We start from the raw sequence: 13,981 nt of genomic DNA on the forward strand, positions 1-13,981 counted from the left end.
GTCAGGGTTGTATCTTTTCACCATACTTATTCAGTCTGTATACTGAGCAAATAATCTGAGATGCTGAACTATATGAAGAACACTGCATCACGATTGGAGGAAGACTCATTAACAACCTGCGCTATGCAGATGACACAACCTTGCTTGCTGAAAGTAAAGAGGACTTGATGCACTTACTGATGAAGATTAAAGACCACAGCTTTCAGTATGGATTACACCTCAACATATAGAAAACAAAAATCTTCACAACTGGACCAATAAGCAGCATCATGATAAAGAGTGAAAAGATTGAAGTTGTCAAGCATTTCATTTTACTTGGATCCACATGCAACACCCAGGGAAGCAGCAGTCAAGAAATCAAAAGCCACACTGCATTGGGCAAATCTGCTGCAAAAAACCTCTTTAAGGTGTTAAAAAGCAAAGATGTCACCTTGAAGACTAAGGTGCACCCGACCCAAGCCATGGTGTTTTCAATCATCTCGCATACATGCAAAAGCTGGATGATAAATAAGGACGACTGAAGAAGAATTGACACCTTTGAATTATGGTGTTGGCGAAGAATATTGAATATATCATGGACTGACAAAAGAATGAACAAATCTGTCTTGGAAGAAGTACAACCAGAATGCTCCTTAGAAGCAAGGATGGCGAGATTATGTCTCACATACTTTGAATATGTTATCAGGAGGGATCAGACCCTGGAGAAGGACATCATGCTTGGTAAAGTAGAGGGTCAGTGAGAAAGAGGAAGATCCTCAAGGAGATGGATTGACACAGTGGCTGCAACAATGGGTTGAAGCATAACAAGGATTGTGAGGATGGTGCAGTACCGGGCTGTTGTACATAAGAGTCGCTATGAGTCGGATCCGACTCGATGGCACCTAAAAACAATATATAGATATAACATATAAATATATTGTTATTAAACGCTAGGGTTATCTGTTTTGTACACTAATGAATCTCCAGTGCCTAGAACAGTGTCCACTAGGGCTCCTTGTCTGGAACACTGTAGGTGTTTAATAAATATTTGTTGAATGAATGAATGAATGATGGATTTTCCTTTGCCCTCACTTCAGAGTCTCATTACCTTTCCATGTGTGTGCGTGTGTGTTCAAAGCCCAAATCAGGGGTTTAATAGAAGTTTATGGGCAGGCCTGGATCGAACCCCTCATCATTTCTCTAGGAAAATGTGTCAAGCCTACACAGGAACTTCTGCAAAGATAAGTTGGAAAGGAAAATTTGCATGGCATGTGTATCAGGAGTAACCTTTGTTTTATTCTATAGTTAAAAGTTGCCTTCTCCGAGTAAGGCTTATTATAGAGTGCAAGTTGCAAGTTAATTTGAATTTCTTTTTCTGTCCTTGCTCTCACAGGAAGTGAACAGGCTTCTGAACACTCTGAAGTGTTCATGTAACCAACAAAAGGAGTATTTTGCAGTCATACAGACCTGGGTTCGAATCACACCGCTGACCTTTAGCTGCGCTATAGTCATGGATTTACTTGGCCTGAGTCTCACTTTTCTTACCTAGAAAATGTAGATACCTCAGCTCACGCGACTGGATGGGAAAGCAAGTCATAGCGCATTTTGAAACCACTTAAGCCTGATAACAAATATCATTTATTACTGGGATCTCTAAATTGCTTCCTTGGTAGGACTTCAGGAAAATAAAAGGTAGCTCCTTATCAGTAAAAGGTGGGGGGACCCCCTAGTCTAGTCCCAAGGTTCTCTGAAGTCCAGGCAAGTGTGGGCTTTCCTGTCCCACGGCTAGGAAGGGGCAAAGCCGTGAAGGTTTGGGTGAGAAGCGTCCGGGCTAAAATCCATGCTTTCTTTCAAGTTAAACATCACAATCTACACACCCTCACAGGAACTAAGAAAAAGCAGCCATGAAAAATTAAGTGAAAACCGAGACGCTGGGAGAGTTCATGTGTGTCGGCGAAGGAACGTTAGAGTCAGCAGGGGTGTGGGTGTGCAAGGGAGATTGGCGGTAAGAGGCACAGTGCGTTTGCTGAAGCGTAAGAGCAGCAGAGGGCAAGAGCTCCCCGTCCTGAGTGAAAGTGGGGCCCAGTGAAAGGGGCCAGAGAGAAGAATTTCGGTTCCCGCCCAGCGACTCCCGGCTTTCACTACAGTTGCGTCCGCGGACGCTCTGCGCCCTTAGCCCCGCCCCCAGCGGGTCATCGGACTGTACCATTATGCCATTATAGGGGTGGAGGTTAATCATGGGATAGCCCTTCAGAAAAAACTAGAGTTTTTCAAAGGAAAATATGATTATATATATTATAATTTTAATAGTTTTGGTTAATATGCTTCCTCTTTGAGGCTTGGACCTCTATACTCCTTGAACGTGGTAGAATCCAGCCCTGCTTCCCCTTTTCTTTGTCCACATTTGGTACAGTCCCCTGCTGCACGTAGGCGGGGTAGGCGTACATAAACCTCGACGCAGGAGGCGGGGTTGCTCAGTCCTCGAGGCGTCGGTGCTCTGTAGTGTTGGAATCTTGTTGCTTGCCGGCTTGTGCGCGCGTGCGCGGACATGGCCTCAAACGGTATGTGAGGGCGCGAGGCGCTGGTTGCGCGCCAGGCCAGCGCCTCGTTACTTTCCAGCTGGGCTTTTGTTTTTCGGTTGGACTGGGGTGGCGATTGCGTGTGAAATCGTCTCCGTGCACCACTGGGGCGGGAAGCAGCGGGGAAAGCTGGGAGGGGGGAGGCTGATGTCGCCATTTTGTTTCGTTCCTTTGGGGCCTCGCGAGCGCGGGGCGGCTGGGTCTTCCCTTTACTTGCAGTGGATGTGGCAGGAGAGTGAGGAACGTGTCTTGATTTGAAGCATGAGGTAAGGGATATATAAGGGACATTCTCAAATGGCCAGACCCAGGAGCCTTTTTTTTCCTTCGTTCCCAGCCTGGCGTTCTAGCCCGCTTTGTCGCAGTGCTGCATCCGGGCACTCGGTGCGCGCACGCGCTCTCTTGGCCCCTCCTTCTAGTGGCGCGCACCTTCCTGCCGCCTCATGTTGGCCCCGCTTTTTGTCGACAGGCCCTCGGCTGGAGAGCCGGCGGCGTGCGTCCGGTGTGGGTCGCACCCCCGGGGTCCCTCGGGAAGGGGCGGGACTGCTCCGATCCCGCCTTGGTTGCCACGCGGCCGGGGGCGGAGGCTCGTGATCAGGGCCACGCACCGGCCTAACCGTCTGGGGGCCAGCAGGGAGCTAGACCAGCCATCTAAGAGAGCGGACCCGAGGATTTTCCCGCCTAAATTTCTCCTTTTTGAGATGGGAACCGAAAGGAATGGCCGCTCAGGCCACACCCTCTTCCTTTTTGCCTTCGGGGGAAACGCCTCATTTCCTGTTCTGATGGGATGAATTGGTCTTGCTTGTACGTCTGTCTTTAATCTGGCGTTAAAAAAGCGCTTTCGCTACCTTTGGTTTGCCGAGTCTCTCTGCGGCTTCAAAGAAGGCAGGGTGGATGGGGAAACAACGCTTCAGCTTCATAGGCCTGGAGACTAGAATACCAGTTGCTTCCTGAGGCGAACAGATTGACGATGATCGCTCTTCGATTTGGGGTCAAGGGGTTTTCTCCTTTTGGTTGCCTGGCTTTGCGCTAAAAGCCCCTTTTGCCGATCTTTAAGATTGGGCAAAGATCGAAAAAAGGACACGAGGCAAGAATGTCTTTGGGTTGAAAGAATGGAGACCGCGTTCGCTACCTCGGACTTGACTTCAGGCCTGTTCTGTGACGTAGGACAAGTTATTCTATCTTGACTGTTGGTGATTCTTCTTCAAAGAGTGGTTGTGAAAATGAAATGTATGTAAAATGTTTTAGAACCGTTCCTTTGCAGAAGATTGTAGTTCTTTTCATCTTTAGTCTCTGCATAAATTTGCATTTTCTTTGCGTGGCTATCATTCTTTACTGTAAGAAAATTTGACAAATCTGCCAGTTAGCCCCTCTCAACTAGTATGTAATGGGGGAATTTATGTTTTTGATTTTTCTTGGAGATCCCGGTGATTGGGTTAAGGAAATTTAGCTCTATCCCACTCTCTTAGGATTGGCTGAAGGTAATGTAATTTGTATTTTTGTTTTGCAGATTATACCCAACAAGCAACCCAAAGGTGAGTATTGATTTCTTGGTTTCCAGAGTTTGTAGAGGGAGGGTGGCCAAGGTGTCTTTTCCTAATCTGGGTTTTTTTTTGTCCAGCTACGGGGCCTATCCCACCCAGCCTGGGCAGGGCTACTCCCAGCAGAGCAGTCAGCCCTACGGACAACAGAGTTACAGTGGTTACAGCCAGTCAGCAGACACTTCAGGCTATGGCCAGAGCAGCTATGGTTCTTCTTATGGACAAACCCAGAACAGTGAGTCTCTTTTAGTGGGCCACTCCACCTCTTCCTGCACTTTGTGAATGAATGTTGCTTTTCTTAAACCTGAACAGTGGTGAAGTGTTGAAACTGTTCCATGTTTCTTTGCCCGTAACCAGTTTATAACATGTAAAACTCCTCTGAGTCGGAGTCCTTTGTTTCAAACAAAGATGCTTGGTTTGTAATTAATTTTTTTCTTTTGATTTTTTAGTTTTTTAAATTTATGATGGACCTTTTCCTATTTTCCCTTTCATTATGAAAGTGAAATGTGGGGAGAGTATTCTCTAAACGGAGGAACTTTTTTAGGCTTAATTATGGTTTGCTTAAAGATGTTTAAAGGTTACCATACAACATGTGATATACTAGGAGGTTGAATTTGCCCTTAGGCCCAGAAAGGTAAATAACTGAGATAAGTTGTCCTATATGTGCCATGCATATAACCTGCATGTTAAAATGCATTAGTAGATAGGATTCTTTTAGAGTACACTTAGATGGTGGTCCTGCAGAGTGGCTGTGGGAGAAATTGTCCTGAACTAAAGAGTTGATAGTAACTTGGAGCGTTAGCTTTCAGATGGAAGAGAAGTGTAAATTTAAGGGTTTGAGTTGCAAGATTCACTGGCACGTTTTGAGAGGCTGATTTTTCAAGTGTGGGTGAGCATTGAATAGTGTCTTGGTTATCTAGTGTTATTATAACAGAAATACCACAGGTGGGTTGGTTTAACAATCAGATTTATTTTCTCACTGTTTTGGAGGCTAGAAGTGGGAGTTCAGGGCCCCTGCTCTAGGAGAACTCCCCCACCCCCGCCGTCTCTCTCCCCCCCCCCTTCCTCCCTTTCCCTCTCTCTCTCCCTTTCCCTCCCTCCCTCCTCTGGGGGAAGGTCCTTGTTTCCTTTCAGCTTTTAGTCTTAGGTTTCTTGACCATCACGTGGCTTGTACCTTCCCCACCTCTGCTTGCTTGCCTCATGGCTTGCTCAATCTGCTGTTTTTGTATCTCAAAAGAGATTGATTTAAGACACACCCTAGACTGATTCTGAGTTATTAACATAACAAAAACCATTCTCAAATGGGATTATAACCATAGGTATCAAACCCACTGTCATCCAGCAGATTCCAACTCATAGTGACCTTATAGGACAGAGTAGAACTGCCTCATAGGGTTTCCAAGGAGTGGCTGGTGGATTCAAACTGCAAACTTTTTGGTTAGCAGCTGAGCTCTTAACCACTGCGCCAGCAGGGGTTAGGATTTACAACACATAATTTTTGGGGGACACAGTTCAGTGCATAATAGGTAGTCTGTTTTCTTCAACTCGTTTCCTATTTTTTCTCTTTCCTCATGGCTTTTGTATTTCCTTTTCTCTTTTCCTTGTAGCAGGTTATGGCACCCAGTCAGCTCCCCAGGGATATGGCTCAACTAGTGGCTATGGCAGTAGCCAGAGTTCCCAATCATCTTACGGGCAGCAGTCTTCGTATCCTGGCTATGGCCAGCAGCCAGCTCCCAGCAGCACCTCGGGAAGGTAAGGAGGTGGTGAGGAGAAGGCTTGGAAGATTGGGGATGAATTGGTAAGGAATGATAATGTGACTAACAATAGAAACAATTACGAGGGATTGGGGGTGTTTGTGTTGGGTTCAGAGAATAGGGTGTACTAAAAGGGAAAGGAAGTTTTGGGCACGCTGGTATGATTCTGCTTTCGTTTTCCTTAGCTATGGAAGTGGTTCTCAGAGCAGCAGCTATGGGCAGCCCCAGAGTGGAGGCTATGGCCAACAGTCTGGATATGGTGGACAGCAGCCAAGCTACGGACAGCAGCAAAGCTCCTATAATTCCCCTCAGGGCTATGGACAGCAGAACCAGTACAACAGTAGCAGTGGGGGCGGCGGAGGAGGTGGTGGAGGAGGTTAGAAGGGATCTTCTGCTTTGCTTATCTTCTTTTTACTTATTTTCTTTAAGATTTTTTGTATTTTACTTCTTGGCTTTTCATAAGGATTTCTAAAAACATCGCTTTGTTGTTCCTTTGTTATCTTGGGCTTGTTTTCATTGTCCTTCATATCCTGGCACTGTTGAACTTCTTTGTGCTACCTAACATCCTTTCTCTCCTGACAGGTAACTATGGCCAAGATCAGTCCTCCATGAGTAGTGGTGGCAGTGGTGGTTATGGCAATCAGGACCAGGGTGGTGGCGGTGGCTACGGAGGAGGCCAGCAGGACCGTGGGGGCCGTGGCCGTGGTGGCGGCGGCGGTGGCGGCGGTGGTGGTTATAACCGCAGCAGTGGTGGCTATGAACCCAGAGGTCGTGGAGGTGGCCGTGGAGGCAGAGGCGGCATGGGGTAGGTGTCTCGTGAGGCAGGGAGTATCTTTAGTGGCGAGTGTGGAGGGTTGCATGAATCACCCCTTAAGCCCGGTCCCCAGTGCATGGTTGGTTTTCTTGTTCTCTAGGGATTTGTGAGGGCTTTAGTTTGGGGGCAGTGACTGTTGCCTCATACATCCCTGTTTTATTTTTGTGAAAACTTGGGAGCCTGAGCTTCATTCACACCTGGATAGAGATTTGAGTTTTAATACTTATTTTTCCAAGGAAAAAAGAAAAATAATACGGTGTGTATGGATTGGAATAATTTATATTCTAGGCAAGAAACATGGAAGTAAAGGCTTTTTTTTTTTTTTTTCCTGTAAGGGAAATTGATCCCTTTCCCGGGGAAATAGTAGGGGAACTTATTATTTGTATTCCCATGCGTTTTCTAAGGGAGTTGGTAATGGTTAACCTGACTTAAGCTTCTAGGAGTTGACTAGTTTTCTGTAGTCATTTGATCCATGAGCTTGATCTGCACTAATTTGAGTGAAGTAATGATCTTGTGTGTGACTTGGTTTATGGGGTTATCTGACTGAAGTGTGCAAGCTTTTTGGACAAAATATGTTTGACAGTGGTATCCCACTTATTTGCTCCACTGTCCCTTCCCTGGCTACTTGTACAAACATCAGCTTGTCCGACTGGACCTTTCTTCTCCCTCCTGCTGTAGTTGATTTGATGTTAAAGCAGTCATCAGATCTGTTGGTAAATATGATCTGAAGGACTCTGTCTCTCTTGAAAAGGGGAGCAAGGTCAGTGTGTTACTCCTTTTTGGGAAGAAATGGTTGTTGTTTTTTTTTCTTTTTATCTTTTAAATGAGTGTTTGCATCTGGTAAGTATTCAGAGGCGGGTGGGGGCAGTTTCAGAAAAACATACAGGAAATAAGGAAAACCTATTGTGCGTGTGTTTAATGCAAAACTTTAAAAAGAAAAACAACTGTTATGTGACTGTTAACTTGCTCTGCATTTTATGTGCCACAGGTATGAAAGGTGACATTGCAAAATACTCGACTCTTCTCACAGTGTAGAAGGGGTGACCCCGGGGGTGGGGGAGATCAAAAGCAGCTCAGTAGTTAGGATAGGGCTTAGCTAAGTTTGTCTCGCTTAAGGGGAAATTGCCTTTGGTTTTGACTTTTTATGGAATGGGATTGGGTCTGCTTGCTGCTTTCAAAGCAAAAACCACAGAAATGTGTTAAGGGCTACCCCAACGTGGTGTGAAGTGTCTTCTGGGTTAAATCGGGAGTAGGGTTTTTAAACCAACTACTGGGTTTATCAGCCACTCACGACAAGAGGAAAAAAAACATCTGCTACATCGGAAGAACAGCCAAAGAAAATGGGTCATTTTTTTTCCGGAGGAAATAGATTTATAACCTTTTAAAGCAAAATCTTAAAACTGTGTCTGAGAAATTGCACACGTGTGTGTGACATGCTCAAAGGTCAGACAAGGGGTGGTCAGGAAGGAATGTTTTTTAGTAGCCACTTGTATCTTTTTCCCAAAACATCTACCCATGTTGGGGAATGTTCAAATAAAAAAACACCCTTTTGTAGCCGTTGGAAGCTTCATGTCCTTTCTTCTAACTTGTCTTCTCCAGCGGAAGTGACCGTGGTGGCTTCAATAAATTTGGTGGTAAGTGAACAGAGTTTCCAAAATTCCCACCTCCTGGCAATGCTTTGTCTTATTGTTCATTTGCAGATGTCTTAGTGTGTTTTTAAGTGTCACAGGTTTTGAAGTGTCCAGAACCACCTCCAGAAAAAGGGGTGGGATAGAATACTGCCTGCTGCCAGATGTGTGCTAACCTGGAGGCAGGCAGGGGTAAGACTCGGCAGTCATCTGGTCCCAAATTGGTTTGACACAGGTTAATAAGAGATGTTTAGTAGGCCTCTGACATGAGTGTCGCCACACCTGGCACTTAGCGACCACCATCATGAAAAACGAGTGAGTGTACTGAAACGTGGTGCCAACTTGGCTTTAGGATCCTTTTGATCTGTGTGTCCAAGGTTTGTGTGTATGTGCGTGTGTGTGTAACAACCTCCAAATATTTTAATTTTGGGAGAGGGACGTGAAATAACTGCCCTACCCTGAGGATGGTGAAGTTGGTATATATTTATATGTTAAATGCTAAATGGTGTCAATGCAATTCTGTACATACGTACTTAAACTCAAGTAAAATGGGAAAATAGAAATTAGTTCTGGAAAGGAAGGTGTGGACTACTTCAAGAAAGGTTTGGGAGCATGTGTGGCTCATGGGAAATAACCAGGTCTTAAACAGTGCAAACTGAATTCATGGAAAATGGCAAATTTGAGAAGTCTCTCAGTAAACTGGAACTTTTCTGGTTTGGTTAACACAAGGTTTCTTGATTTATCTCAACATGTAAAGCCAAAGGCTTGGGTTCATGATTTTAGGTGTCATTGCGTGTGGGTATGTTTATATATGGCGAATTCAGATAAACATTGGTCAAAGATGGTCTCTGGAAAAAAAAAAATAGAGACTGCATTACGGAAATAAGATTTCTGGTCTGTTCCCTGGAACATGCTTTAAAAATACAATAGCTATTAAGTATGTTTATTTTCATGTGGTTTTGGGGAAACTTAACATGGTTTTAAGAGAATGGTTTCTAAAGATGAAATTAAGAATTGTTCCACAAGGAATAAGAATTCTTGGTCTGAGAGTTTGGAGAAACTGGATGGATGCGCATCACATTGCTGGTGGTGAGCCCATATCTCTCTGGGTTGAGAGAACAGGGCCAAGCTATGAGTTGGTTTGTTAACTCCAATGGGTCTCCCCTTCCCTTCCCACCCCCCTAGTCCGTGCTGAGGACATTTCCCAGCCTGAACTGGGGGAGGCAGCATTTTGTGGAGTGTGGAGTTGTCCCTGTGGGGACTCACGTTACAGATCTTAAGAAAGGGGCCCGTGTCTTCCCCAGCCCTGTCTAGGATTTTCTCCTCGAGGCAGGCAACCCAGAACAGGGTTTGGAGTGAGGCTGTGAGCGCTTACCTGATGTTTTGCAAGATTTTGGATTTGGTGTTTTTTGTCTCGTCTGTCCATTCCTGTTGACTAACGAGCTCCCCTTTCCTTGTTTGTTTTTTTTTTTTTCCATGTCCATGTCACATAAGGCCCTCGGGACCAAGGATCACGTCATGACTCTGGTGAGTCCACGGGTGACGTAAAGGAGTAGCTTAAGTGGGACTTCTGCATATTCTTTGAAAGTAAAACAGAATGTAAAAAAGCAGTGGGTACAGTAGAAGGGAAATGAATGGAGGGAAGTTTAGGTGAGGCTGTAGTTAACAGTGGTACATAAACATGAGCATATTTATCAGAACCACTTGATTAAAGTGTTCCTTCCCCAGAGATTGAGTTGGTACGGGAGGGGTCTGAGAAAATCTGCATTTTTTAACAAGGTCCATCCCAGGTGATGCTGATGTTCTTGGTCTGAGGACCACACTCCAGAACTGCTGGATTATGATCAGATTTGTGTACAAAGTAGAAAAAACATAAATATTCAGTGAATTGCTTGTTTTGAGTATATTTGTGTACTGGATTTTAGTATAAAATTGATTTTTTACAATGGGATCTTTAATTGGAAGTTGACAAACTCTGGTGTACTTGGTAAAATTTAAGTCCTTTAGAAATTATTTTTTATTGAAAGCTTAGGAAGTATTTTTAAAGCAGCCTCCTTAAAAGTCACTGACTTGTTCCTTTCTTTGTTTTTTCTCTTAAACTCTCATTTTCCTCCTGTGTTCAACAACAGAGCAGGATAATTCAGACAACAACACCATCTTTGTGCAAGGCCTGGGCGAGAATGTTACAATTGAGTCTGTGGCTGATTACTTCAAGCAGATTGGTATTATTAAGGTACTTGGAGAGCAGAATGGGGGCTTTCTATTAGTGTCACAGGCTTTTGGATTTCACACATTTTTGAAAATAAAGCAGCCTAATTTGTTGAAGAGAGAACATTGGCTGTTTCCATTTTTAAAAGAGAAATCACATTTTGACACAGAAGGGTGTGCTTGGTAAAGGAAGTGTCCTAAAGTTTTGAACTTGTGGTCTTTAACCTGTAGATACCCAAGTGAGGAACAGTCGTAGACTTAAGTTTTAATATAGGACACGTGTAAGGTGTTGAGATAGGAAGTAAGAACTGGGAAGAGGGGAGCTGAAGTTTGAGACTGATGAACCTTGCATTGTGGAGAAGGAAGGTGTAAGGTGGGTAGTGTTATATCCTGTAAGATTGATGTTATCTCATTTGGCTTTCTTTCAGACAAATAAGAAAACAGGGCAGCCCATGATTAATCTGTACACAGACAGGGAAACAGGCAAGCTGAAGGGGGAGGCAACGGTCTCATTTGATGACCCACCTTCTGCTAAAGCAGCTATTGACTGGTTTGATGGTACGTATGGGAAGAGGGGTGAGGGATAGGACACCTAGCCTTAGGTAAACATTTTGAAGGCTCATTTTACCTGCTACTTCAGTATAGTCTCATTATTGCTTAAAACTTTCGGGAAGGCAGAGTTTTCTTTTACCTTGATTGTACCAGGTACGTTTTTGGACCCACAGATTTTGAAATAAACAGTCTCATTTTATGCTTTTTCTTTAGGTAAAGAGTTCTCTGGGAATCCTATCAAGGTCTCCTTTGCTACACGGCGAGCAGACTTTAATCGGGGTGGTGGCAATGGTCGTGGAGGCCGAGGGCGGGGAGGTGAGGAACTGTTACCTGCTGGTGGTATAGAGGGCTGTTGGGGGTGAGGGTGGAGATGGTAGGGGCTTACATGGAAAAGGTTTAGTGAAACTTGGATGGAGAACAGAGCCATATTTGTTGTATCTGTGCTAGGACCCATGGGCCGTGGAGGCTATGGAGGTGGTGGCGGTGGTGGCAGTGGCCGGGGAGGATTTCCCAGCGGAGGTGGTGGTGGTGGTGGACAGCAGCGAGCTGGGGACTGGAAGTGTCCTAATCCGTAAGTAAAAGTCTTTAATTTTTTTCTCTCAGTCCTCTTAGAGTTTTCTGTCAACTTCTTGAGCAGCTGTGTGTGTCCTTTGGTGTTATTATGGTAGAGCTGAGTGTTTTTTAAACAAAAAAATGCCAAGGCTACACAGCAGATTTAGCTGAGAGCTTACCTGTATGATGTCAGTATAGTGGCAATGGTATTGGGCTGGAATGGTACTGTTCCTGGCTCTGCATAGAAGCAAGCCATCTTGTCTTTCCAAGGCCTCAGTTTCTCCACTGAGGTGTCAAAACTTTCTCTGTGAGGTCATTGGAGTCTGTTCTTACTGTGGCCTTATCTATTCCTCACCCTTGCAAACTAATTGCTTTCTCTTCAGTACATGTGAGAACATGAACTTTTCTTGGAGGAATGAATGCAACCAGTGTAAGGCCCCTAAACCAGATGGCCCAGGAGGGGGACCAGGAGGCTCTCACATGGGTAAGAGGCAAAGCTGGTAATAAGGAGTTGGGATCAGAAAGCCCTAATGTTTAAGCAGGAGGCTGGGGGGATGTTAGAAGGATTTAGGGGCAGGAAGACTGGGGGAAGAATTTGGGAGAGATGTATATTTCTATATTTCTCTTGTTTCTTTTGTCCTAGGGGGTAACTATGGCGATGATCGTCGAGGTGGCAGAGGAGGCTATGATCGGGGCGGCTACCGAGGCCGTGGCGGGGACCGTGGGGGCTTCCGAGGGGGCCGGGGTGGTGGGGACAGAGGTGGCTTTGGCCCTGGCAAGATGGATTCCAGGTGAGTAAAGATGATATTGAAGTGAAAGAACAGTTGAATAGAGATTGTGGGATAATGAAATATTTTATTTATTATGAGAAATGGTTTCATTTTGGGGGCTAAATTGGGCCAGAGCTGAGATAACCATGGTGGATCAGGAAGGGAGGGAAGGAAAATTAATTCTGAGGAACTAATCTGTACACCTAGTCTGCTTAACATGGAAATTGGTAGGAGGGATCATATGGGATGTCTTGGGGTGGGTGTGGGTAGAGGAGATGGTAACTCAAACCTAATGACTACTTTTCTTGCAGGGGTGAGCACAGACAGGATCGCAGGGAGAGGCCCTATTAGCCTGGCTCCTAAGGATCTGGAACAGCTTTTCTTCCTGTACCCGCCGTTACCCTCATTATTTTGTAACCTTCCAACTCCACGAGTTTTTGTGTTGGACTATGTACTTGTAACATACCTCTGGTTCCCATTAAAAACCATCATTTTAGTTAAATTTTGTTCTTCTCCCCCCTTAACGCTCCTGGAGGATTGAGCTCCAGGTCAGGAATGGGGGAGTGTTCTCCTTTCAGATCATCCTGTCTGGAAGGAACTGGAAGGAATTGGAGGGAAGGGGAAAAAAGGTCAAGTGGTTACCTTTGAAAATATAGATTAAACCTTTCTGTCATAGAAGACATGGGATAAATGAAGAACATATCTGATGTCATATGTATTGCTCAGAATTGTCCAACTAGGTGGGAGGTTTTTTTTTCCCGTTACAAGCTGTTCTCAGTGATTTTAGTATTTAAAGCAATTTTAACCTTTTTAAGGACATGTGGCTCTTTCTTTTTTTTGAGAGTGGAACTCAAACAGGTTTGGCTTTTGGACAGTATTCAAATCTGGCCATGATATGGAGCACTCAGCAGTCAGGAAGTATAGAGTAAGTTGAATGCCTAGTTTATGGCAGGGGTTCCATGGAGACCTCCGTGAGACAGGGTGCTCACTTTACAGTCAGAAAATGAAGTGCTTGGGTATCATTGAATCAAAATGGCGGAGCCAGGATTGAGTCCTAGTCTTTTGTCTCTTTTCTGTTTCTTGGCATTTCCATTCTAAAGCCATTGTTCAGGAAGGCCTGAAGGGAACAAATTCCTATCACAAACATTTGTTTATTTTGCTGTAAGAGGATGCTAAATTTGGGGGGTGAGATTTAGGAATGAATGGAATTAGGGGGAAAGGGAAGGGTAGAGTTAGATAGATCCTACTATTTAAAGGAGGTGAGTGTCTCCCCACCACCCCCTTACCTCTGCTAGGTTTTCCTGGGGATGGGGCTTGGGATCTGCTATAGGGAGACATCCTCCCTTTACCCAGAGGGCTTGAGCTTATTTGTACTGAGAATTGAACTTTCATGGCGGTGGGTATGGAAAGCCCACTTGTAAGTGTAGAGATAGGGAAAGGGTGGGGCCAGTGAGTGCCTCTCAAAAACCTTACTGTATCTGTTTCCTGGTCCCCAAAGAACCAATTATTTCTTTTTCAGCTTGTCAAGTTGAGTTTAGTTAACTTGCCCATTCTTGCAAATCAACTGTTTAATATGAGTCATAGTTATACAAAACTGGAAATTGCAG

The 13,981-nt window shown here is 44.8% G+C and overlaps 1 protein-coding gene across 3 annotated transcripts; it reads left to right on the plus strand.

Moving 5' to 3' along the window:
• The first annotated feature begins 2,450 nt into the window (after positions 1-2,450).
• On the plus strand, positions 2,451-12,876 carry FUS (FUS RNA binding protein). Of its 3 annotated transcripts, none has more exons than XM_004386695.1 (15): positions 2,451-2,540; positions 4,066-4,090; positions 4,177-4,331; positions 5,704-5,848; positions 6,036-6,226; positions 6,433-6,655; positions 8,264-8,298; positions 9,787-9,819; positions 10,422-10,525; positions 10,929-11,058; positions 11,266-11,367; positions 11,500-11,623; positions 11,988-12,088; positions 12,248-12,395; positions 12,686-12,876. In XM_004386695.1, the coding sequence occupies exons 1-15, from the start codon at positions 2,528-2,530 to the stop codon at positions 12,723-12,725; spliced, it is 1,569 nt and encodes a 522-aa protein (XP_004386752.1). In that variant the 5' UTR covers positions 2,451-2,527; the 3' UTR covers positions 12,726-12,876. The 3 variants fall into 3 exon arrangements, with proteins under 3 accessions (XP_004386752.1, XP_012413939.1, XP_023596815.1); XM_012558485.1 differs by having other exon boundaries at positions 2,452-2,540; positions 5,707-5,848; XM_023741047.1 differs by lacking the exons at positions 11,988-12,088; positions 12,686-12,876 and having other exon boundaries at positions 2,455-2,540; positions 12,248-12,323.
• Positions 12,877-13,981: the final 1,105 nt, after the last annotated feature.

The sequence above is a fragment of the Trichechus manatus genome, unplaced genomic scaffold, assembly GCF_000243295.1.
Source record: "Trichechus manatus latirostris isolate Lorelei unplaced genomic scaffold, TriManLat1.0 scaffold00170, whole genome shotgun sequence".
Taxonomy (NCBI): domain Eukaryota; kingdom Metazoa; phylum Chordata; class Mammalia; order Sirenia; family Trichechidae; genus Trichechus; species Trichechus manatus.

Bases quoted from the DNA above. Each gene is read 5' to 3' on its own strand.
- FUS (XM_004386695.1), top strand. The intron at 11,368-11,499 runs GTGAGGAACTGT...TATCTGTGCTAG, and splicing joins TGGAGGCCGAGGGCGGGGAG to GACCCATGGGCCGTGGAGGC. The intron at 11,624-11,987 runs GTAAGTAAAAGT...CTTTCTCTTCAG, and splicing joins GACTGGAAGTGTCCTAATCC to TACATGTGAGAACATGAACT.